General features: G+C 43.0%; 1 protein-coding gene across 1 annotated transcript in view; it reads left to right on the forward strand.

Moving 5' to 3' along the window:
* Positions 1 to 315: 315 nt before the first annotated feature.
* The window catches only part of WWP2 (WW domain containing E3 ubiquitin protein ligase 2), a gene marked incomplete at its 3' end in the record, with an annotated part of 120,720 nt that continues 94,593 nt past the window's right edge, over positions 316 to 26,442 (forward strand). Inside the window, exons 1-3 of the mRNA XM_084257197.1 lie at positions 316 to 391; positions 7,617 to 7,764; positions 8,107 to 8,228. Of these exons, the coding sequence (XP_084113323.1) occupies positions 322 to 391; positions 7,617 to 7,764; positions 8,107 to 8,228 (340 nt within the window). The 5' untranslated portion in view covers positions 316 to 321. The remainder of the gene's footprint in view (positions 392 to 7,616; positions 7,765 to 8,106; positions 8,229 to 26,442) is intronic.

A 26,442-nucleotide genomic window follows, 5' to 3' on the forward strand; every position in this document is an offset into this window, starting at 1 on the left:
GTAGGATTACCTGGGTTCTTATTGCTGTTGTTGAACCATGACTTTCTTGTTGGAGGTATTGTGTTAGGCTCTCCAGACTGATGTAACAGGCAGTCTTAATCCAAGACCTACCCAGCTTCAACAGTCATTACAAGACAGACAATACCTAAACTGTTGTAGTAGCGTGACCACATCCCTTGGGTGTTTATATTTTCTTGCTTTTGTTCTTTAAACTCAGATATTAAAATTCAGAGGACCCACTGAGGATCCACTTCCTCAGTCTTCTTGTCAGATAATCTCTAACCTACTGCTGCCTTTGCCTTGCAGCTTCCTGGTGATGATATGGCATCTGCCAGCTCCAGCCGGGCAGGAGTGGCCCTGCCCTTTGAGAAGTCTCAGCTTACTTTGAAAGGTGAGTGGCACTGGGTAAAGTGTTTATTATTTGAGGAGACAAAGTGGAATTATACCACACCTTAGACTGGAGAGTCACTTTTTTTTTTTTTTAAAGATATATTTATTTATACAAGCACTGGGTACAGTCAGAAGCGTGGGAGGGCGAGAGAATTCACTAGAGCCAGAGCGGGGAGCAGAGCAGGCAGAAGGACCGAAGTACACTGCTGAGGGGAGCAGCGGGTGCGGAAGGAGAGGTCTGCGCACCATGTGGGACCCTTGCTGGCAGCCGGGGATCGAACCGGCGCTGCAGAGGCTGCGGGCAGCTTAGCAGCCCAGCGCTCAATCGCTGGGCCACCAGGGAGGCCCGGAGTGTCACATTTTTGAAATAAGAGTAAACCTTTGCCAGATGATAGCTGGGATTCTCAAAGAAGGAAGAAAGGAACTTTTGGCAAAAACTTTCTAAAATGTTGATTCCTTCATACCCCAGGCTTGTTCCTTTCTACCCTCACTCCCTAGGTGATATTCCACCGCATGGCTTTAAATGCCACCAAGAGAAGTTCACTGCCACATTTGTATCTCTAGCCTAATTTCTGAACTGTGGATTTGTAGTCTGGTAACCCAGTTGCCATTGCCACCTGAATATTTAGTAAACTTCTAAAATGTAATGTGTCTGGATTGAATTCCTGATTTTTCTTTTTCATATCCTTATATGCAGCCAGTCAGCAAATCTTGTTTATCTGCAAATGTGCCCAGCTGTTAGCCACTTGGCACACCTCCATTGTCTACACGCTGCCACCTACCTACCCTGGATTAAGGCGATAGTCTCCTAACCCAGCTCCCTGCTTTTACCCTTCGCCCTCCTTCCTTTTCTGGGTCACTCAGCAGTCAGTGGCCCTGTTAGAATGGAAGCTAGCTATTGTCACTCCTGTACTCAAACACATCAAGGCTCTCCATCTCACTCAGGAGAAAAGTTGAAGCTCCCATATGGTATGACCCCCTCATTTCCCATCTCCTGTTAGTTACTCTTCCACATTTACTCTGCTCCAGTCACATGCTGTTCATGGACTGCTATCTCTGGGTGAAATGTTTTGGGCCCAGATATCTACCTGATTTGCTTTCTTTCCTTTCTTAAGTTTGTTATTTAAAAGTCACCCCCTTCACACTGTGCAGAGCAATTGAAAGCATCTGTTTCTGGGTTTGGGGGTTCTTTAGACCTTGACTATGGCCATGAAAGAATTCAATGCCATGTTTAGGCAAAGCAAAGCAAAGTTGGGAGTAGGTCCAGGCAGGCAAAGTTCAGGGAAGAACAACTGCCAGGAAAGGTGGGGGACTGCTGGCTTAAATGGGGTGCAGGAAGCTGTTTACTTTGTCCCTTCCTGGGGTGTATGGTAGAGGTGCTCCTGGGTGTTGGTTTATCAGCTGGGCAGGAGTTTCTAATCACTCCCCCCTGCCCCCTTATATTGTGCTTGGGACTACAGCTTTTACTCTCTTATCTAATAATTAGCAAGCCTGAGTTGAAATAGAAGCCCTTCCATGGAACCCGGTGCCATCCTGAGACTCTGTTTTGGGTTTTTATTATTTAGGAGCACATATTGACTTATAGATTTTCTGTTGCTTTTCCTCATTGTGAATTGCTAATATGGAAAGGACTAACATGGTAATACTGGTGCTTCTCATTATGTATGCCTTTAACCTCTAGGGATCCAAAAATAACATCCAGGAATGTGGTGGGGGAGAAAGAGAGCAATGACAGTTTAAATAGTGTGGGTGGTTCTTCCGTGTGTTTCATGAGAAAGTTATATTGTGATCTGGGAGAGGTCACTGTGCTCTTCCCTGTCTGAGCTTCAGTTCCCTATTCTTCTCCTTAGTGTCATCCTGGAGTTCTAAGATATATTTTTATTTTTTTAATTTTTAAGGATTTATTTATTTATGCATACAAGAACTAGGGTACAGACCAGAGGTGTGGGGGATGAGAGGATTCACCAGACACGTGGGGAACAGAACAGGCAGACTGACTGAAGTACACTGTTGAGGGGAGCAGCGGATGAGTCAGGAGAGGTCTGCTGCACCATGTGGGTAGCTCCCTGGCCGGGATGGAACTTGTGCTACAGTGGTTTCCATGAGCCCCACAGGTTGTGTCTTAACCCCTTGAGCCACCAAGGAGGCCCTCTAAGATATATTTTTAAATGTGTTGTCATGGGTTCTAAACATAAACCAACTATTTTGTCTGATATTTAACTCAGAAACACTGAAAAACTGACCCCTGAAAGACACAGCACAGCATAAAACTGGAACCTAGGGAAAGTCAATATGTAGATTTCCTGGTGCCTCCCCAAGAACTTACAAGGGCATGTTTCTGACCATCTGTGATTTTCGCCTTGTTTTTAACTTTAATGTCTAAATCCTATGTGAAGATGTTACTCCACATATAAGAAGTTTTCCTTCAGGGCCTCCCTGGTGGTCTAGTGGTTAAGTCTTAATGCTATCACTGCTACAGCCTGACTTCAATCCCTAGCCAGGGAGTTGCCCACATGTGGCGCAGCAGACCTCTCCTGCCTCGCCCCTGCTCCCCTTAGCAGTGTATTTCAGTAGATCTGCCTGTTCTGCTCCCCACTCTGTCTCTGGTGAATCCTCTCACCCCCTACACCTCTGGCCTACACCCCAGTTCTTCTATGCTACAAAAAAGAAAAAAAAATTATCGTTTATATTTCATCAAACAATAAATCGACTTTGTAGAGAAAGTCACTTGTATCTTGAAGCCTTTATTTTGGCTGCCTTTTTAAAAAAAGCAACATTCAAAATGTCACCCTGATTAATCATAAATTACAGAAGGGAAAATGTATCTTTATAGTGGAGAGACCTGGTAAACCCCACAGTCACCGAGGGATTGAAGTGGGCATCCCCAATAGGACAGCCTGCTGTGTAAAGCAAGAATCAGACAACATCATCTATGTTGTATTCTGGACAGAAATGTTAAACATGAATCTAATCATCAGGGAACAATCAGGAAAATGCAGAACTTGGCGCATCCTATAAGGCAGCTGGTAGAAGTCTTTAAAAATCATTGTCATCGAAGAAGGGAGAGCATTCTAGATTTTAAAAGGTTAAGGAAACAACAACCAAATGCAATATCTTCATCTTGACTGGATCCTAGATTGGGGGAAAACAGCTATAATAATAACCTTGCAACAGTTGGGGAAATTCAAAGATGGAATGGATAGCAAATGACAGAGGGTGTACGTTGTTTAAGGTATCACAATGGTGGTGTCGTTAGGTGAGAGAATGTCCTTATTCTTAGGAGTCGCATTCTGAAAGTATTGGGTTGTCAGAAAAGTCATGACGTATTTTTTCTTTGAAAAACAGAAAAAAATGCATCGTGACTTTTCTGACAACCCAATATTTGAGCCCAATTTGTCTTCATGTCTGCAACTCCCTTTTAAATGACATACAAAAAAAAAAAAGAAAGAAAAAGTGTGGGTATATAGTCACTAATGATGGGGATACATTCTGAGAATGTGTTGTTAGACAATTTGGTAGTTGTGCTGATGCAAACCTAGATGGCACAGTCTGCCTGCACACCTAGGGTGTTATCGGGACCACAGTCACAGATGCAGTTCTCCACCTACTGAAAAGTTATGCAGTGTGTGACTATGTGTGTCATACCTATAGCCTGTGCTGTCCAATAGGGTAAAATCAATTAAACTCTCAAGTTCAAATTCTTAGTTGTTCCAGCCACATTTCAGTTGCTCCATAGCCACATGTAGCTGGTGGTGATGTGCCAGACAGCCAGTGTAGAACATATTCACTGTCACATAAACTCTTTTTTTTTTTTTAAAGATTTATTTATTTATGCATACAAGAACTGGGGTACAGGTCAGAGGTGCAGGGGATGAGAGGATTCACCCGAGACAGAGTGGGGAACAGAACAGGCAGATTGACCAAAGTACACTGCTGAGGGGAGCAGCGGGTGAGTCAGGAGAGGTCTGCTGCACCATTTCGGTTGCTCCCTGGCTGGCCGGGAATCGAACTCGTGGTGCAATGGCCGTGGATAGCTTCATAGGTTGCGACTTAACCCCTTGCGCCACCAGGGAGGCCCCTCCCTGGGTTTTGATAGGCTCATTTGTTAAATAAAGGATTTGAACTGATAGATTTCAAAGTAATTGTCTAACTTAGAAGGATAGAACTCTTAGTCCCTACCTAAGTTGTTTTAAAGAGCCTGTATGCTGAGCTCCCCTTACACCACCAGGTGGCCTCAGTTCACCTTGACCCATGTGTAAAAGATTGCTGTTTTCTACTTTGGGCCACATTTCCCAGAACCATGACCCTTTTTCCTAGTGTTATCCCTTCTTGCTGTTGACATAAATTTCATTGTTGTTGTTCTTTGACTTTCTCCCTACTGTTCTTTTAGGCTTGGAGAAGACAGGTATTGCTTAAATCAATCCAGAGGTGGGTTTGCCCTCTGTCAAGTTGTGGACCCAACAGATCATCTCTCACAAGGGTCTGGGAGGGAGAGGTTTGCTAACTTTTTTTTTTTAGGCCTTTGTCTTTTTTATTTTTTTTTTAAAAAAGATTTATTTATTTATGCATACAAGAATTGGGGTCCAGGCCAGAGGTGTGGGGACTGAGAGGATTCACCAGAGACAGGATGGGGAACAGAACAGTCAGATTGACTGAAATACACTGCTGAGGGGAGCAGAGGATGAGTCAGGAGAGGTCTTCTGCCCCATGTGGCTTGCTCCCTAGCCGGGGATTGAACTTATGCTGCAGTGGCTGTGGATAGCTTCATAGTTTGCATCTTAGCCCTTTGTGCCACCAGGGAAGCTCCGGTTTGCTAACTCTTTTTTTTTTCCCCCCAAAGATTTATTTATTTATTTATTTATTTATTTATTTTTTATGAGCATATACTTTTTTTTAAATCTTTTTTTTTTTTTTAAATAGAGGCATGTTTTATTTATTTGTTTGTTTGTTTGTTTTTGTTTATACATACACTGGGCACAGTCAGAAGCGCGGGAGGGTGAGAGAATCCACCAGAGCCAGAGCGGGGAGCAGAGCAGGCAGAAGGACCGAAGTACACTGCTGAGGGGAGCAGCGGGCGGCAGGAGAGGTCTGCGCGCCATCAAAGATTTATTTATTTTTATACAAGAACCAGGGTACAGGCCAGATGCGCGGGAGGGTCAGAAGACCCACCAGAGACAGGGTGGGGAACACAACAGGCACACTGACGAAGCACACTGCTGAGGGGAGCAGTGGGCGAGACAGGAAAGGTCTGTTTCGCCATGTGGGATTCTTGCCAGCTGGCCGGGATCGAACCCGCACTGCAGAGGCTGCAGACAGCTTCACAGTGCAGTGTCCAACTGCCTGCGCCACCAGGGAGGACCCGGTTTGCTAACTCTTAACCAAGGTGTTTATGTGTAGACATCAGAGGCGAGGAGTGTCAGTCATATGCTCTGATTTGGGCCAGAGGACCAAAGACATCTAGATGTGTGTGAGCTTAGCAACCTCGAGTTTCCACCCTGGCTAACGTATCTGTAAGAGATGCTTGCATAGCATGGACATACATACTTGCTTAGTGTGTGCTCTGTGAGTCCCTGGCTTGCTGGTGCCAAATGAACATAAGGGATGCTGCCACATGAAGAATACAAATGGAAGAGGAAATGCAGATGCCTAATGAGCACGTGGCAAAAATACTCAACCTCATTAGTCATTGAAGAAAAACAAAAGAACAGAGACACAAAGTCCAGTAATGACATTGAGCATGGTATGGGAGTTAGGCTGCTTGCTGTAAGCCTGGACTCAGAGCCACCTGACTGCGTAGCATTGGGCAATGACCTGGCTTCCCCCTCCTAGGTAAAATAGGAGTGAGGACATATTCTCTGCCTCCCTGGTTTGTTGTCAGGATTCAGTTAGATAAGGTGATATAGGTGTAAGGAGTGCTCATGAAATCTTAGTCATGGTCTTTGTATTGTTAATACTTTTTAAAAAAACCTATATGAGGGCCTCCCTGGTGGCGTGTGGGTTGAGTCTCAGCACTATGATGCAGTCTGCAGCCACTGCAGCATGAGATCGATCCCTGGACAGGGAGCTGCCCACATGGTGCAGCAGACCTCTCCTGTCTCACCCGCTGTTCCCCTCAGCAGTGTGTTTCAGTCTGCCTGCCTGTTCTGCTGAATTCTGGTGAATCCTCTCACCCCCCCGGACCTCTGGCCTGTACCCCAGCTCATGTAGGCATAAATAAATAAAAATCTTCAAAAATAAACCAGTACTTTTAAAAAACCTATACGAAATGCAAAGGGTGAAAAAAACAAAGTACTCAATGCTATCAGTGTTTGGTTAAATGGATATATTCCTATGGTGGTGAAGAGCGTCGACATCTATATGGGTTTACCTGTTTTGGAAAGGAATTAAGCAGTTTTAAGGACTTTAACAAGTGTTCTTATCCTTTGGAAAAGTACTCAGAAATGCATGTTAGTATATATATTTGTGGTAATTTTCCTGGAGCAAAAAGTTGGAAGCAATCTGTTCACCAATGAAAGAATTGTTAGCCAAATGATGGCACAGCCACACAGAGATAACATGGCAGCCATTTAAAAGAAATTGGGGAGCGGGGGGAAGATTTTGTAAAGAATCAGGGACATAAATGATGACAATCTAGCAAGTCTGGATTTACCACTATCTTAATTATTCTAGAGTTTTTAGATTAGAAGTGATTTTCCTTTCTTATGCTTTCAATTTTTTTCTCAGTACCTCGCATTTTTAAATAAGGGTTTTTTTTTTTTTTGTTAAGAATCAGGAAAAGGGCCTCCCCTGGTGGCGCAGCGGTTGAGCGCTGGGTTGCGAAGCTGCCCGTGGCCTCTGCGGCGCCGGTTTGATCCCGGGCTGCCCCCCCCCCCCCCCCCCCCCCCCGGCCACCGGAGGAGGGTCCCACATGGCGCGCAGACCTTTCCTGCCGCCCGCTGCTCCCCTCAGCAGTGTACTGCGGTCCTTCTGCCTGTTCTGCTCCCCGCTCTGGCTCTGGTGAATTCTCTTGCCCTCCCGCGCTTCTGACTGTACCCAGTGCTTGTATAAACGAAACAAACAAACAAACAAACAAATAAATAAATAAAAAGCATGCCTCTATTAAAAAAAAAAAAGAATCAGGAAAAATTGTGTTTTTTTAAAGAAACAACAAAAAAGTTGGAAAATCTGCCACAGGGGGGCATCTGGGAGCCCTCTCGCTCACCGGATTTTCTCTTTCTTCTGGCCAGTGGTGTCAGCAAAACCCAAGGTGCATAACCGTCAACCCCGCATTAACTCGTTTGTGGAAGTGGCAGTGGATGGACTCCCCAGTGAGACCAAGAAGACCGGGAAGCGAATTGGCAGCTCTGAGCTTCTCTGGAATGAGATCATCATTTTGTAAGCACAAACCCCTTCTATTTGAATGAAGTTAACGGGGAAAGAGCATGCACTTGAAGGCAGTGCAGGAGAGCCAGGCTTTCTGCAAGGCCTCTACTGCCTCTCTGCCTCTGGTGCCTTAGGTGCCTCTCTCCAGGTGTTTCTCCATCACTGAGCTCACAGAGCCTTCATTATTAGCTAGATGGTTATGGGGTCAGTTATGGGGGAAGGGGCCTATGAGTATCTTCCTGTTTGAGTCCTCGCCTTCTGCTCCCCAAGATGTCGGCGGTATAGTTTATCTGTCTTCTAAGTTAGAGGAGTGATTGGTCTGCTCAGTGTGATAACTTAAGTTTTGTTTTCCAGGAATGTCACGGCCCAGAGTCATTTAGATTTGAAGGTCTGGAGCTGCCATACCTTGAGAAATGAACTACTAGGCACTGCCTCTGTCAACCTCTCCAATGTCCTAAAGAACAATGGGGGCAAAAGTACGTATGACATCTGATGGTGGGTGGCTGACGGATGTGGTTATTTTTTGGTGGTGGGAGGAGAAGAATTTGAAGGTGTAAATTTCTCACACCACATGGATAAACCTGCTGATGCCATTTCCTCCAGGGCCCGGGTCTCAGGGACCTGTTGTATTTAGGGGTGGTCCTCCCGCCTTCATTGTGGGGTTTAGTGGAATGGTGGCTGTGTCCCGTGGAGCTTTCCTCAGGGATGAATGCTCTCCCTCTGCCCCCGTTTATCTGATCCCAGAGACCTGTGGCATGTAGAATCAAACTGCAGTGCCTCCAGCTTAAGTCACTGCTCTCCTAGTCTGAGGCCTTGGATGAACAAAGCTCTGTGTGTGCGTGTGTGTGTTTGGTATGTGTTACAAATAGTAGCCTATGCTTAGTAGGCACTCAATAAACATTTAGTGAATGTTAGTTGTATGATGGAAGTGCTTAATTATTCAGGCAGCCTCTGCCACATGGAACTCTAAACCCAAATGTCTGTTCATTGCTGTTTGTGGTCAGTGGCATAACCCATGGCTATGGTCTCTGGACCCTCCCTCATAAAGCCTCAATTCAGAGCAGCACCATATGTGGCTAGGGAAGGCCACAGAAAGAAAGGGTCCTTTTTCTCTTGAGGTCTGCTGTCTAGAAAACATTTTGTGAAAGTGGATTTAGCGGAGAAAAGTAGGGGTGGGGAGTGTTGCATTCCAGGGAGAGTGCCCCATAGACTCCCGAGCCCCTTTTATCTGAGCTCATCCTTTCTGACCTACTTGCCTGGTCTTTTCTTTGGGGAACTTGTGCTTGTCTCAGGAATTGTTTAAAAACAGGGATATGCCCCTATTTTTATTCTATCTTCTGCATCAGTCTGTATTTTCCCAAACTCTAGCCTGCCTTTTTTCATTTTATTATCAAGGAGGTTTATGCTTATTACATTATTTGGAAATGTACTTGTGGGCATTTTCACATCAGAATCAGCAGCCAACGCGAGTGTCCCTTTCTTCTTCATTGGTCCAGGCTCTGGTTGTGGGTGTGGTGAGGTCCCATACATGTCCCATGTGCAGGTGGGGGCCTGTACCCCTGCATCGTGTACTGTGTTGTCAACCAATGTTAGCTCAAAACAAAAAGTAATTGTAGAAAAACTGGAAATGACCCCAAAGCACACACTCAAAAAATAAATCCTCCTGTAAGAATGACACATAGTGACAATTAGCATCGTTTTCACATATGCCCTTTTGAGTTTTTAAAATATATTTATATTTATTAGCTTATTTGTTTTTTATTAAATTATAATTACATATTAGGTTTACATAAATGTAACTTGTCTAATATATTAATATATACTAATGTGTTCAAATGTACGATAGTATAACATTAATACATATTTAAGACCTAAGTGAAACAAAATTGAGATCATATATAAACATATTTTGCAACATGCTTTTTTCCTCTTTAAAATGTGTTTTCTCTTTAAAATGTTACTTTTTTTTAATGATTTATTTATTTATGCATACAAAAGCTGAGGTACAGGCCAGAGGTGCAGGGGGTGAGAGGATTTACCAGAGACAGAGTGGGGAACAGAATAGGCGGATCTACTGAAATACACTGCTAAGGGGAGCAGTGGGTAAGATGAGAGGGTAGGTAGACAGTATGTGTGCCATGTGGGTAGCTCCTTGGTCAGGTATCAAACTCGTGCTGCAGTAGTTGCAGATAGCTTCATAGTGCTATGCTTAGCCCCTTGTGCCACCAGGGAGGCCCCACTTTTTTGTTTTAAATTGTGATTAAATACACAATTTGCCTTTGCAGCCATTTTGAAGTGCTCTGTTCAGTGTTGTTAAGTGCATTGTGCCTGTCTTATTTCACTCCACATAATGGCCTTATTGCTCATTACAGTTGTAGCATATATCAGAATCCTCTTTTTAAAGGCTAACTATATTCCATACATGGATATATTCCACATTTTGTTTGTCCTTTCATCCATCCAAGGATACTTGGTTTGCTTCTACTGTTTGTCTTTGTGACCAAAGCTGTTATGAACATGGGTGTACACATCCTCTTCAAGTCCCTGCTTTCCGTTCTCTTGGGTGTATACCCAAAAATAGATTTGCTGGATCATGTGGTAATTTTATTTTTAATTTTTTGACAAATTGCCATTTTGTTTTCCATAGCTGCTGTACCAGGAAACATCAACCTGGCTTTGATTTTTCTTCTAAATACTCAGTTTTTGATGATTGCTGGTTGTAGCATTGTAGATGGCTGCATTAAAATTTAAGTTTGAGGCCTGCCGGGTGGCGCAGTGGGTTGAGCGCCGCGCTGTGAAGCTGTCCGCAGCCTCCGTAGCACGGGTTCAATTCCCTGCCAGCCAGGAAGAAACCCACATGGTGTGGTAGACCTCTCCTGTCGTGCCCACTGCTCCCCTCACAGTGTCTTTGGTCCGTCTGCCTGTTCTGCTCCCTGCTCTGTATCTGGTGAATTCTCTCAGACTCCCCTGCCTCTGACCTGTATCCCAGTTCTTGTATAAATAAATAAATCTTTGGGCCTCCCCTGGTGGCGCAGTGGTTGAGCACTGGGCTGCGAAGCTGCCTGCAGCCTCTGCAGCGCCGGTTTGATCCCCGGGCACCTGTGAGAGTCCCACGTGGCACGACAGACCTCTGCTGCCTTGCCCGCTGCTCCCCTCAGCAGTGTATTTCATCAGTCTGCCTGTTCTGTTCCCACTGTGGCTCTGGTGCATTCTCTCACCCTCCTGTGCTTCTGACTGTACCCAGTGCTTGTATAAATAAATAAACAAAATCTTTAAAAAAAAAATCTTTAAAAAAATTGAAGTTTGAACACTTGGGTAGTTTTTCAGGATTTCACAGTAACAGATAATGCTATGATAATCTTGTAGGTTTCTAAGTCTTTGTGCCCATTGTTCAAAATTTTCTTGCAATAAATTATTGAGCATGAACTTACTGAGTTTAAAGATTCTCCAAATTTTCAACACCCTTAAGAAAATTTCTCCCAATTTACCCTTCCATTAGCATAGGACAAGTTAGTTGATGTCTATCACACTTTGGTGTTTATTAGATTTATTTCTTAAAAAAATATATATTATGTCTGAATAAGTTTATTACTTACTTGATTATTAGAAACATGCAAGATTTACTTTATCAATTTCTTTTTTGGCTATAGTATTTTAAGGTAAATCACAGAAATCTCAACACTTTCTTCTAGATTCTGCAGCATGCCTTTCATTAAAAAAAAAAAGAACATTATTTTACATAATTATCATGCTGTTATCATACCTAACAATATTTAGCATGAATTCCTTATCATCACCTGATGCCTAGTTAGTATTCAGTGTCACCATGTTTCTAAACACGTGTTATTGGCCCTCTCTGGTGGCCCAGGGGTTAAAGACACAGCACTATCAAGCTGTCAGCAACCTCTATAGCATGAGTTCAATCCCCAGCCAGGGAGCTGACCCACATGGCGCAGCAGACCTCTCCTGACTTGCCCACCACTCTCCTCAGCAGTGTATTTCAGTAGACCCGCCTGTTCTGTTCCTCACTCTGTCTAGTGAATCCTCTCACCCCCTGTACCTCTGGCCTACACCCCAGTTCTTGCATGCATAAATAAATAAATCTTTAAAAAAAAATAAACAAGCACATGTTGATTTACAGTTGGCTTACTTGACTCTGAATTTGGGCAAGGCCTAGTAATTCCATTTGTTTGTCCATTTCTGAAGTCCCCCCACCTCCCACTTTTTTAAAGCTTTGATGTGATTTACTAAAGCACAGTGAATATTTTTAAGGTGTGTTTATTACCTTACTCATGTCCTCTGCTTGTTTCTATGTTGAAGTGTGCATTTTTTTTCTCTTGGTTTTGAAAGAGCTCTTTATATGTTAAGAATATTACTCTTTGTCTTATAATTTGTATGTTTTTCTAGCTTTTCATTTGCACATCATTTTTTTCCTTTTTTACTCCCAAACAAATCTTTTCAACTTTATGTAGTCCAATCTGTCATCCATTATATTTTCAGCCTTTTCTTTTATGCTTCAAAACAACACTTTCTCCATTCTGAGATCAGGTAGTCACCTCCATTTTTTCCCTTAGTTTATTGTGATTTATTTTTCACATCTAATTCTTCACTCAAGCAGACTTATTTTTGTTTATAGTGTATGTAGGGATTTAATACTCTTTTCCCAAAATAGTTAACTGACAGCTTTAGCATTACATTTATTTATTTATTTTTTTGTTATCTGCTCCATATTCCTATTGCCACATAGCTAAGCCTTATTATATTAGAATATTGATATAGAGGGGACAGTATAGAAGAAATTTTTTTTAAAAGATTTATTTATTTTTGTATATAAGAGCTGGGGTACAGGCCAGAGATGCAGGGGGTGAGAGGATTCACCAGAGACAGTGGGGAACAGAACAGGCAGATTGACCAAAGTACACTGCTGAAGGGAGCAGCTGGGTGAGTCAGAAGAGGTCTGCTGCGCCATGTGGATTGCTCCCTGGCCGGCTGGGGATCGAACTCGTGCTGCAGAGGCTGCAGAATGCTTCAAGTGTGGTGCTTACCCCCTTGCGCCACCAGGGAGGCCCTGGAAGAAAATTTAAAACACAGTATAATGTGAGGGAAAGGGGTTTTAAGAAATGATGCTATGGATAAGAAATTAAATGTCTTTACAGATTTTTGGAAGGGTAAATGTATATAATGGATTTACTCTAACTTTTGAGGGATAGACTCTAGGACACAAGGATAGATGTACCTTGCCATTCAGCTAATTCTCTTACAAAGTGTTCCAGTTACCAAGTCTATATTATAGCCCCAAACTTCACGGCATAACACAACTGAAAACCTGCCAAGATTTTGTGCTATAAAAAGGAAAAACTCAAGAATAACCTCCTATATAGGGAAAACCCTTATTCTTCCCTTTGGATTTCTCTCCCCACTTTATATTTTCTTTATTTGTTTTTTTAGGTGTTTGTTTTTCATACATTGTAGTTCATTTTTTACAATATTTGATTTCTCCCCTCATATATAGTCCCCATAATTCTCCCACCACCATGGCACCTGTGACTATCACCACAGTTGTTGGTCCTCATCCCCTTCCTGTTTTTTTTTTTTTTAATATTTATTTATTTATTTATTTATACATGCACTGGGTACAGTCAGAAGCACGGGAGGGTGAGAGAATTCACCGAGCCAGAGTGGGGAGCAGAGCAGGCAGAAGGACCGAAGTACGCTGCTGAGGGGAGCCGCGGGCGGCAGGAGAGGTCTGCACGCCATGTGGGACCCTCCTCCGGTGGTCGGGGAGCAGCTGGGGATCGAACCAGCGCTGCAGAGGCTGCGGGCAGCTTCGCAACCCAGCGCTCAACCGCTGCGCCACCGGGGAGGCCCTCCCCTTCCTGTTTTGATCCTTCTTCCTCCCCTTTCCCTGCTCTGTGCCTCAGATCTATGGTTTGCCAGAAAGTTTTATCTTTTTCCTGATCTTTTGTTTGATTTCCCTGTGTTCCCCTTTATAAGTGAGACCATCAATATTTTTCTTCCTCCTTCTGACTTATTTTGCTTAGCACAGTCCCTTCCAGCTCCATCCATGTTGCTGCAAATGGCTTGAGTTTATCTTTTTTGATGGCCAAGTAGTATTCCAGTGTGTGTGTGTGTGTGTGTGTGTGTGTGTGTGTGTGTGTGTCTACACCACATATTCTTGATCCATCCATCTGCTTGGGGGAGTTTAGGTTGTTTCCCTATCTTAGCTATTGTAAATATTGCTTTAGCACTACTTATTGACTAATCCTATCATTTGCCCAATTATTTGTGTGATTTCTAAGGTTGATAATTTTGCTTGCTCTGTGGTATTTGGACCTGTTTGGGGACTTTCTATTTCATCTGTTGTTTTACTAGCCTTCCAAATCACACCGCCTTAGTTATTTTAATGTTAAAATGTTTGATATCTGATAATTCAAGTTTCTGTTCTTTTCAGAATCTTCCTGCCTCTTCTTTGCATCCATGACATCATCACATGAACTTTAAGTTACTTTGTCAGGTTCTCTCCAATTCCTACCTCTTTGGTCCAATATCTGAGATTTGATTGGTGTTCTGCCATATGTAAAGTGAATTTATGGAAATTTCCATACTGAGTCTTCCTACCTAGGAACATGGAAGGTCTCTAGATTCTAATTTTGAAGTTACCTTTTAATTAAAAAAATTTTTTTTCACATTTCCAATGGAATCTTTTCCTATTATGTTTTCTAACTTTGTATGTTTACATATTAGGTTTTCAATAACTTGGTAGACATTTGTGTGGTTTGTAAGGTTAATTTTGCTCCCTCTAAGAGATAATTGTACTTTCTTTTATTAGCTGCTTTGTATACAGCTTCCTGTTTTCATGGTGGTGAAATGGGCATCCTGCCCTGTTTAATAATTACGCCTCCAGTGACACGTCTCCAGGTGTCAGCTTAGGTGTTAGTATCCTGCCTTCTTGGTTTATTCGTCATTTTTTTTTTTTTGTCTTTAAAATCAGGAAGGATGTTGATATCTGAGCAAATATATTTTTAAAACAGCCATTGGGTTAATGTGGTTTTTCTTCTTTCAATTTGTGATACTGTTTTCCTAATCTTAGAAATTCTGGAATGTACCTACCTTAGAATTTCTAGAATGTACCATGGTAGATTATTCCCTGAAAATTTTGTTAGAAGTGCTTTTTCATATTTTCTTCGGGGGTTTTCCATCTTTATCCATAAGTGACATTTGTCTGTAGCTTTGTACTATTTCTGTCAGCTTTGGAATTGAGGCTAAGCTAATTTTATAAAGTAAATTGAAGTGCTTTCCAACTTTGGGAACAGACTCTATAACATGGGAATTATCTGTTCCATGAATGCAGGAAAGAGCTCACCCATAAAACCAGCTGGGTTTGGCAGCTTTCTTTGAAATAATTCTTTGATGACTTTTTCAGTATTTTCTCCATAATGATTGGTTTGTTCAGTTTTTCTGATTCATCTTCCTTCAAGTTTGCTAATTCATATTTTCTGAGAAAATTGTTTCATGAGATTTTCAAATTTATTAGCATAAAGATTTAAATTAGTATTCTCATTTAAAAAAATGTTTCTTATTTTTCTCACTTAAAAATTTTGGTATTTGTCTCCCCCCCTTTTTTTTTCTTGACTGGAATAAACATTTTGGTTTTTATGTTGTTTTTCACAGGACAACTTTTTGCATTGGTTTATCAGTTATACCCTATTGTCTAATATTTATTTCCATTTTAAACTTTGTTCACTGTTTTAAACTATTTGCCTTAGATCTGCTTGCCTTTCCCTGCTTCTTCCCTTCCTCCCTCCCTTTATAGCTTTTTGAGTTGAAAGTTTAGTGCATTTGTCCTTTCTTGTTTAAGAATGAAAAAATTCATATTTTGATTTTGTCTTTTTTTTTTTTCTACATGAGTACTCAAATGTTTTTCTTGTAAAGAGTACACACATCTTAAGTGATACAGCTCAATGAGTTTTTATGTCAGTTCACATTTGTGTAATCATCACTCAGATCAAGATATAGGAAATTCCCAGGGCCATAGAAGATGGCCCTTCTGTGTGGTGGATGAATGTTTAACTTTAGTGGAGACCAGCAACCATTATTCTGATTTCTATCACTACCCATTACTTCTGTCTTTTCTTCGATTTTGTCTTTTGAAATAATATAGCATTTTCTTGTGCCTGGCTCATCTGTGAGAGTCATCCATGCTTTCACATGTAATGGTAGTTTGCTTTTTAATTGGGGTGTAGTATTTTATGATGTTGGAATCAAGGCTAAACTCATTTATAGAAAAATTGAAGTGCTTTCCAACTTGGGAACAGAGTCTGTAACATGTACCTGTTCCATGAGTTCAGGAAAGAACTTCCCCATAAAACCACAATTTATTCATCTATTCTCCTGTTGGTGGCCATTTGGGTTGTTTCCAGTTTTACACATCTCTTTTCAAGGACACATGCTTTCCATTGAGTATATACAGATCAGGTACCTTCGTTCATAGGATGGATGTATGTTTAACTTTAGTGGAGACCACCAAGCAGTTCTGAGCAGAGAATCAACTTGCTGCCCCATGCATTTTGCTGTGTTCGGCTTCTTGATCTTAGTTGCTATTGTGATCTTCTCTTTGGGCCTAGAGTGATTCAGGGAGAGGTTTTCTGTTTCCCAGGGCTTATGTTGTTGGTGGCACTGCCTCCAACTCCTGCTGCTCTTGCTGAAAACAGCCTTAATTTTTGAGTGTGTGGCTGGGTTGAATAGTGAGATCTGGATCTGATAGGAAATGTGGACAGGGTGGTAGGCTGCCATTTTTTTTGGAGAAAAAATCTGGGATGACAATGCATTGCCAATATACATGTTATTCCAGCCATGTTTCATAAAGCCTTCCATTTAGAGCAAGACTATTCCACCTGGGTTTGAATCCTGATTCCACCAACTTTGTGACAATTGGATAGTCAGTTAACCTCTCTGTCTGTTACCTCATCTGTAAAGTGTTTTGAGTCAATGAACTAACAATAATACCTCGCACATGTAGTAGTGGTAGTAATTCTGTCTCTTTGATAATCCCCAAAGATTGGGAGGTTCAAATTCTGTTTTCTGATGTGGTGGCGTCTCTTGACTAGAAGGGAGGCAACCCAAGATTGTTCTAAGAGAGGACTCTTAAGACTGGACAGCAGCAAAACTTTGCCTGGGTTGCAGTGGGGGTTCAGGGAGCAGGCTGTCATTGACATGGGATATTTTAGCACCCAGACTTGGCCCCTGCATTCCCAGGAGAGCTTTTGCTGGCCTGGAAATGCTTCCGAGTGCTGTGTTCAGTGCAGTTATGTAGGGTCGTGGGTCACAGTGCCTTAGTCACTCCTCTCCTGGTAGCCGGCGCTTCCTGAAACAGCTTTTCATGGGAAAGGCCTTGAGGGGTAGCGTTGCCCTACCTGGCATTTTTTTCGGCTCCATTAGCCATAATTCATACATTCATTCACTCCCCTTGTTTTCTTCTGGGGGATCTGGAAGGTGATTGGGAAACCCTGATGGCCGTGTCATGCCGCCCTCTGGCAGGGGGCTCGCTTGCTGTCCATCCTATAGTTGTGTAGTAGCCAGCCTGGCCTGATTTCCTGCAGGACCATTGACCTAACTGTGGCTGCAAAGAGGATTTGACCAAAAGTGCGGGTTTGCCTTATCAGGAAAGTTTCTGTCATCTGTGCAAGTGAGATCTGGAGGTTGGAAATTGATTTTGAAAAACCTCCTAATTAGGGAAATTTTCAAACACCCAGCTTCAGTAGTTGCCAGCATCTGTTTCATCTGTGCCCGCCCACTTGGTAGTTTCTTTCTAAATTGGTAGCAGACAGGGTCCCACACTTCATTTTCCCATGTAGCTCTCCTCTTCTGCAGCTGACCTCATTAACTACAGACCTTACCACTTCCTCCCACTTTCAGGGAGGGAGAGTAGCTTGAAGTAGATTTTTTAAAAATCTGCTTTAAAGACATTTCAAAATCAGAGAAAAGATATAAAAACAGGACAAAAATCTCTCCATACCTGTCACCCAATTTGATGTTTTTGTCTCTACACACACCTGTATATAATTTTCTGAATCATTTTAGAGTAAATTACAAACTTCATACTTCTTTATTCCTCAATACTTGTGTCTTTTTCCTCAGAAGAACCACAGTACAGTTCACCAAATCAAGAAACTGAATGTTTTTACAATGTTGTTGTATCTAATCCAGACTTTACAGTTGTTGCTGCACCAATGCACTTAAAGTGAATTCATGTTTTGGATCAGGGATCCCTTGCAAGATTCTGCATCACTGTTGGTGGGACCAGTTCCTTAGCCTATTTTTTGTCTCTCTCGACACTGTCATTGCTGAAGAGCACAGGTCAGACTTTCTGTAGAATCCCCTCAATTTGATTTTGTCTGATGTTCCCTCACGATTGGATTCAGAGTGCATATTTCTGAGAGGAACACCTCCAGCACCATGTCTTGTCCTTCTCAGCACCTGGTATCAGGGTACATGGCTTGGCTAGTTTCATTTTCAGTGACCTCAGCTGTGATCACTTGCTTGCAGTGGTGTCTGCCAAGCCTCTCCACTGTGACATTGCTATTTTCTCTTGATAACTAGAAAGCAATGTATGGGGAGATACTCTGAGACTATGTATATATCTGTTCTTCGTCATACCTTCACCCACTCGATTTTTGCATTAATTAATGGTTTTTGTCTGACTCATTTGTTACCATGATGGCTTCTAACCATCCCACTCCCAGTTTTATCATGCCTGCTACATTTATTCCTTGACATATTACTGCAAGGAAGACCTAGTCCTTCTCCTTAATTTATGCCTGTGTGTATATATTAGGCTCATCTCAGGGACTCTTACTTTATTCAGTGGCTTATAATTTAAATACTGCTTGAATTATCCCTGGTTTGGCCCCACGGGTGCCTCCTTAAGCTTAGTCTTATATCCTTTTGACATGTCCTCTTCGTCAGAGTTTTTCTCAAACATAATCCAATATATAGATAGAATTTCTCTATCTGACAAAGGGAACCATTAAAATCAGAAAAGGTGAACAAAAAAATTAGGGCCATTAGATAATCCAGAGGTTTTCCAAGCATGGCCCCCATACTAGCAGCTTGACATCCCCTGGAAACATATTAAAAAATGTAAGTTCTCAGATCCTATCCTAGTCCTACAGACCTAGAAATTCTGGGGGGTCTGGCCCAGCCATCTGTTTTAACACACCTTCCAAGGGATTCTGATGCACTTTCAAGACTGAGAACAACTCACCTAACCACTTGGGAAAAAAATAGTTAGACATCCTCTTTGCACCAGTGCTTATGATGGTTGGCTTTATTTGCTTTTTAAACATTTAACCCTTAAGTCAACATGGAGTTTGTTCCGGCATGTGGTGTGTGGTTGTATTTTTTTTTCCTCATAGGTTTTGCAGAGTCACTGTCTTTATTGGTGGGAGTGTCAACATCATGTTGGACATATGTCTTCAAAACTTTATTGACTCTTGAGCCTTCGTCTTCCCTGGTGGACTTGGCATATGTATCTCTTATGCATGTGCACATGCACATACAGCAGACACATCACATGTACACAGACATGTGACTGCTTCTACATCTACAATTCAAGCACAAGTTGATCCTGAAACTTGCCCCTCACATGCAACCCCACAGAGTTCTGCAGATCTCCCTCTGTTCCATTTGAGAACCTGGGTTCTCAACATCAGCGATATGGTGACGCAGTCTCTCCATTCTGCAAGGCACAGAAAGGTGATTTGAGAACTAATGTACCCACACCACTGTGAAAAATGAAGTAGATTTTGAAAAGCTCCTCTGACTTAGGTTCTTCATTTTCTATGTATGTCTTTTCTTTCCCCAGGTGTGTGCCCCATATTTAAAAAAAAAAAAAAAAAGAAGGAAAGCAAACAGCAACCTATTTGTTTAAAAATCTTATAAGCAGAGGGTTGTTACGGCTCTTTACATCCCAAGAACAGATAGGCCAGTCATGGGGCGCCCTGCCCTAGCTGTTCTGCAAGGCTGGAGTGTTTGGTGGGTGGGCTGTGCGTGTTGGGGAGGCCTGCCTGACAGACAGTGCATGCCTTTATTTTAAAGTAAGCAAAGCACTGTTTTTCCAGTTTTTCAACTGAAAGGTAAATAAAACTACCGATCCTTAGAACTGTAGTCAGAGGGAGAAGAGAGAAAATAGAAAAAAGTGGTGCGCTTGAGTTAAAAACAATTTTGAATTTAAGTTTGAAAATGTGTCCTCTGTTTCTTCAACTGAAGAGTTAGGCAAGGGACAAAATGAAAGACAGTGTATGACTGTTCTGGTAGGGAGTTAATATTTAGGACATAGCTGTGATCTCCAAACCTCGAGTAGGCCTCATGGTGGAAATGGCTAAGCCCATCCTGCAGTGCCAGTTCGTAAACCTCAAAGACCTAGTTTGGGTCTGGTGGAAGCTCCCAGAATGTTTTCTGAGAAATTTTCTTTTACTCACAAAATTAAAAAAAAAATTTAGTATATTTTTCTGATGTATAAAAGCAATATGTGTTCCTAAAACTGAAAATATTATTGTTATTTTTCTGATACTGATTGATATCTCATGTTTATTGAAAAATAGGCAAAATCGTTCTAAATGTTTAGTATGGATCAGGAACAGTTCTGAATTCTTGATACATATTTGAAAGCTTATTCATTCCTCCTTCATACCTTTGAAGTGGATTGTATTGCCACCCCTTTGATGAGGAAATGCAGGTAGATTACATAACTTGCCCAAGATCACCCTTAGGTGGTGGCAGAGTTGGGATTGAGCCCAGATCTTTTGCCCAAGCCCTTTGCCCATCACCACTGTGTGTACTGCCTCCCAATGAAGGAGAAGGTTAAAAGCACTTGTAATTTCTCTATCCATATCTACTCCGGTTCAGATTTTGATCTATACTCATTAAGTTTTTTGGGGGTATATAAACCATACTTTTGTTTGGGTGTGTATGTGTAACTTTTTTTCCCCAAAGGGAAACATCCTATACCTATTGCTTTGTAACTGTTTGTTTTCACTCTTGTGACAACTCTGTTGTTTTTTTTTTTTTTCTTCTCAGGGAAACCAGGGTCTTTTTTTTTTTTTAAAGATTTATTTATTTTTATACAAGAACCGGGGTTTAGGCCAGATGTGCGGGAGGGTTAACCAGAGACAGAGGGGGGAGCAGAACAGGAAGAATGATGAAATACACTGCTGAGGGGCACAGCGGGCGAGACAGGAGAGGTCTGCTGCGCCATGTGGGATTTTCGCCAGCCTGCCAGGATCGAACGCGCACTGCAGAGGCTGTAGACAGCTTCACAGTGCAGCACTCAACCACCTGCACCACCAGGGAGGCCCAAAACCAGGGTCATTTTTAATGGCTGCAGTGGCATTTTGGGGATATGAATGCATCATAGTTTTTTTTTCTTTAAAGATTTATTTATTTATGTGTACAAGAGCTGGGGTACAGGCCAGAGGTGTGGGGGTGGGGGTGAGAGGATTTACCAGAGACAGATTGGGGAACAGAACAGGCAGATTGACGAAATACACTGCTGAGAGGAGCAGTGGGTGAGTCAGGAGAGGTCTGCTGTACCATGTAGGTAGCTCCCTCTCCAGCCAGGGATCAAACTCGTGCTGTAGAGGCTGTGGATAACTTCATAGGTTGCATCTTAACCCCTTGCACCCAGGGCCACCAGGGAGGTCCCCATCATAGCTTTTAATCAGTTTTTCATTGTTGGCAATCTCAACTTCATGCCTATTAAGTAAAACTTTTCCATAAATTCTTTTTTTTTTAAGATTTTTTTTTAATAGAGGCATGTTTTTTATTTATTTATTTGTTTGTTTGTTTGTTTGTTTACACATGCACTGGGTACAGCCAGAAGCGCGGGAGGGTGAGAGAATTCACCAGAGCCAGAGAAGGGAGCAGAGCAGGCAGAAGGACTGAAGTACACTGCTGAGGGGAGCAGCGGGCGGCAGGAGAGGTCTGCGCGCCATGTGGAACCCTCCTCAGGTGGCCGGGGAGCAGCCGGGGATCGAACCGGCGCTGCAGAGGTCGCCGGCAGCTTCGCAACCCAGCGCTCAACCGCTGCGCCACCAGGGAGGCCCCCATAAATTCTTGTAACACAATCTTTGTACTTCTGTCCTGTTTTCTTCCCCGGTTAGTATAGTAAATTCCGAGGTATGCAGTTCATTGCTGGGTCAAAGAGCAGGTATGTTTCAAGTTTTTTTGATGCCTGTGGCCTAGGGCAAAGCCAGACCTGTTCACACACTCTGAGTGTGTGTGTGTGTGTGTGTGTGTGTGTGTGTGTATGTGTCCCTTTTCCCCTCATCCTATCCTCTATGGCACTGGACACTCCCAATCTGTTATTCTAATCTGTATCTCTCTTCACTTCTTATTTCTCCTCTCTCTCTTCTTCTTGAGGAACTTCCAAGTAGTCCCTGCCCTTGCTGCCCCGCTGCAGGTGCTCCTACCAAGGTCCCCAGTCTCTGGCATGTTACTACACCTGTTGGTCGGTTCTCACCCTCAGTTTACTTGCCTCTTATATTGGATACAAGGAGTCCGTCCCTCCTCTTTGACATACTCTTTCCTCTGAGGACACCATACCCTACTGGTTTTCTGTCTTTCTTTCCTGTCACTCATTTTTTAGTCTCCCTTGCTGGACCTTTTTCCTGTGACCAAACACACGGTTTCTAGGGGCCCAATTAACATCTAAGACAGGTCAGATTTCTCCAGGGGTATCCTATCACACTCAGTAAAAACAACGAAAGACTTCCCTAATGCCCTAAAAGGCCCTCCCTGAGCTTCCTGCCACCTCTATTACTTCATCTCAATTATTCTCTTGCTCTGGCCAAGCCCTATTGGCCCACAGCCCACTTTGCTGGTCCTCCAGCCCTCTGCTGTGCTGGCCTCAGGACCTTTGCACTGACCCTACCTTCTCCCCAAAAAGCTCTTCTGCTCGTATCATCATGACTAGTTACCTTACCTCCTTCCATTTATCCAGAGCTCACCTCAGTGAGGCCTTCCCTGGACAGACTATCTTTTAAAAAGGTATACGAATGAGTGATTAAAAAAATTTTTTACGAGGCTGTGCAACCATCATCATAAGATTTTCATCACCCTAGTAAGATCCCTCATGCCCATTTACAGTTCACTCCCAGCCTCTGCCAACCACGAATCTGCTTTCTGTCTGTGTAGATTTGCTTATTCTGGATATTTCATACATGGAACCACACAATATATAACATTTACCAAACTATCCTAATTGCAACCCCTCCCTGTCCAGCAATCCCATTTCCTTTCTCTGCTTTATTTTCTTTGTAGCAGTTATCTGCATAAAATGCTCTATACAGTTGACCCTCGAAGAGCAAAGGTCCATTTTATCAGTGGATTTTTTTTTTTTTTTCACTAAGTGCAGTTAGCTGTCCATATCTGCAGGTTCCACATTCATGAATTCAACCAACTTTGACTATTGGTTTGTTGAATTCTGCAGATGCAGAACCCAAACATTACAGAGGGCTAACTGTGGGTCTTGGGCTTTCCTTGGATTTTGGTATCCATGGGGGGAGTAAGAAGGGAGCAGAAACCAATCCCATCTGGATACCAAGGGATGACTATTGTTAAATTTGGGTAAAGGCTTTTCCACTGCTTGTGGTGGTTGGTGCCTCTCATCCCTACATTTTTCAGGGGTCAGTTGTATTTTATCCGTGTCGTTCTTTGTCTCTACAACCAGAATGTATGCTCCACAGGAGGCAGTCATTGTTTGGCTTTTGTTCATTCTTGTGCCTAGAACAAAAGACACTAACACACACACACACACACACACACACACACACGAGGTGTGTTGATTGACTTTGTCTGCTATTAGTGAGGAAGAATACCTTTTCTTGGGCCTTAGGTTTCATGGCCATGGTGTGACTTACCTCTGAGATGGAGGATGGACTGGGGGGCACTGGGTACCCATTCTGGGGAGGCATTGGGCTGCTTGTATCCCCAGCTTCAAATGCGAGTCTTTGTTCCATTTCACCCCATCTAACTGCACTTAAATCAGTGGCTACTGTTTTCTTGATTGGCACCAGATGCCAGGCATTGGCATTTAAAACTGTCTTTAATAGTCTCTGAAAAGCTCTCTGTGTATTGCTTTCCATCATCCTGCACCTCAGGCAGATACAGCCAAGCCAGAACCTCAAGGAATTCCCGAAGAAGCCAAAAGCAACCCCCTCCCCCGATCCCACACCCCCAGCTTCTCGAAGTTACAGCCGGACCCATTTCATGGGTTTGGTGTCAGTGGAGAGTTGTTGGAAAGAAAGGTCCTTTTTGCCTGGAGTCTCAAAAGTAAACACATCAACCCTGCCACAAATGTTAAAACAGACCTGCTTTCTGTGTCACCACTGGCTGAGAGGCTGCCTTGTGAAACCTCATTTGAAGGAAGAAGAAAAGCTTTCTGTCAGGAACCCCTTCCCCTGTTCATGGCTGCTTCAGCATAGCCCAAGATTGACTGCTGCTTCTAGAATTTTCTGTCAGCCTGTTGGCTTTGGAAATTGGTCAGCCTGGTAGGAACAGGTATTTGAGCAAAGAGCTTCCACCTCAAAGCATGAATGATGGCTGAAGCTATTCCCCCTTTTCTAGAGATGTGTTGTCCCCTTTAAAAGGCATGTTAGTCCATTAAGTAGGTGGTCAAGACATTTTTTTTGACCTTTTTTCTTTCTAGACCTACAATTTGTCAGGGCTGGGACAGGGTTTCGTGTGAGGGAAAATTGCCTTCTTTTTAGGGCATTTTCTTAGGAGGCGAGCCCTGAAGCTGGGAAAGGGTTGGAACTTCATTTACCAGGCTTCACAGATAAATCTATTTGTGCACTGGGTTAGATGCCAGAGATGTGGTGGTGAACACAGCAGACAGTGCTGAAATTAAGGATCTAGAAGGAAGAACAGACAGACCTTAGACAGGTAGATCATTGGTGCACACGATTCTAGTTGTGATAGATTTGATGGAAGCATGGGAGGCTCTGGGAACTTGTTGCCATGGACTTAATCCGGCGTGGGGTGGCAGGTATCAAGGGAAGCCTTGTCAGAGGCAGTGACATCAGGACTCTGGAAGGGTGAGAAGGGAGAAAGCTTTCCAAGCTGAGGAAAAAGCACGGGGCAAGAAGCTTTTGATGCAGGAACGGTCTCTCTGTGGTCAGATTACACAGTGAAACCCCCTCAGGGTTAGCCAGGCCTGGTGAGTGAGCGAGTAGCTCTAGTTTATGACCAAAAATGGTAAGGAGGAGCTGTGCCATCCAGTAGAAATATAACACGGGGCCCCTATGCAATTTAAAATTTTCCGGTATCCGCATTAATAAAAGCAAAACTGAACAGGTGAAATTAATGTTAATAATATGCCTATTTTATGTTGTCCAGTATATCCCAAATGGGCCATTTTGATGTCTAATCAATATGAAGTCAAGTATTTGTGAGGTATTTTAATTTTTTTTTTTGGTTTGTTTGGTATCAGGCCTTTGAAATCTGGTGTGTGGGTCACACTTTCTGTGCCGCTCAATGAGGGCAAACCGCATTTGTAGTACTCATTGGTCCCAGGTGGCTTGTGGCCCCCACACTGAGCAGTGCAGGTCCAGAGGTTAAGTTACTCAACGGAAGAGCTGGAAAACTTCTTTTCAAAATCCAGTTACTGTTTGTGTAGGACTGCACTGCTTAGAGAGTTCTAGAAACTTCTCTCATTCCTCTTAAGCCTAACCCACAGGGATGTCCAGCCATCTCCTAAAGGGCATACGGTCACCCGTCAACCGCAGAGCTTTCAGCCTCCAGACTGACAGCTGTTACAGGCGTGAAATGGTGGCCTTGCACAGAGCCCAGAAGCAGGGAGAGGAAAATGAGGCTCTCGCCGGGATATGAGCTGTTTCCGTCCCCTTGCCAAAAAAAATCCCTGCAACATTTCATCTGGTGTTAGGGCCTCTGTTTTGCGCCAGCAATTTGAGAGTAGCTCCCGCCTGATCCTCAATTCCAGTCTCCCAGGTGCTCCCAGGGGAAATGCTGCGGCTGCTGGAATAGCATTAAGATCCAACCTCATTTATCTCGTTTGAGCATATTTTCATTTTTTTCTTGGGCCTTCCAGGATTCTCGGAGTATTTTCCTTTAAGTAGGAGACTTCATTTTGTAGGCGAGAAAGCAATGCTGGGCCTAAGTAAGAACTGCAGTCACAGCAGTGGCCCTGTCCACACCACTGTTAGGATCAGAGTGGGATCTCCCCTCTTCCCCTCGTGTGCAGAGCAGTGAGGCACAACTTTGTCAGAGTACAATGTCTGTGTCTTCCCTCCCATGAGTAATTTTTTTTTTCCATATGTAGTACACGAATTCATTTTCTTAAAGTCTTTTTTTTTTTAAAGATTTTATTTTTTCATAGAAAACTGGGGTGTAGAAAAATTGGGAGTGAGAAGATTCACCAGAGACAGAGTGAATATTTCAGGATTTACTGAAATACACTGCTAAGGGGAGCAGCAGGCGAGACAGGAGAGGTCTACTGTGCCATATATGGGTTAGCTCCCTGGCTGAGGATGGAACTCAGGCCCTAGTGGTGGTAGTGCTGAGACTTAACCCCTAGGCCACCAGGGAGGCCCAAATTCATTTTCTTGGAATGAGGGTGAGGGGACATTATGCTAAAGGCTGAATTTACCTTGAACATACCCTCTCTCAATCCTA

The sequence above is a fragment of the Talpa europaea genome (genome assembly GCF_964194135.1).
Source record: "Talpa europaea genome assembly, chromosome: 16".
Taxonomy (NCBI): Eukaryota; Metazoa; Chordata; class Mammalia; order Eulipotyphla; family Talpidae; genus Talpa; species Talpa europaea.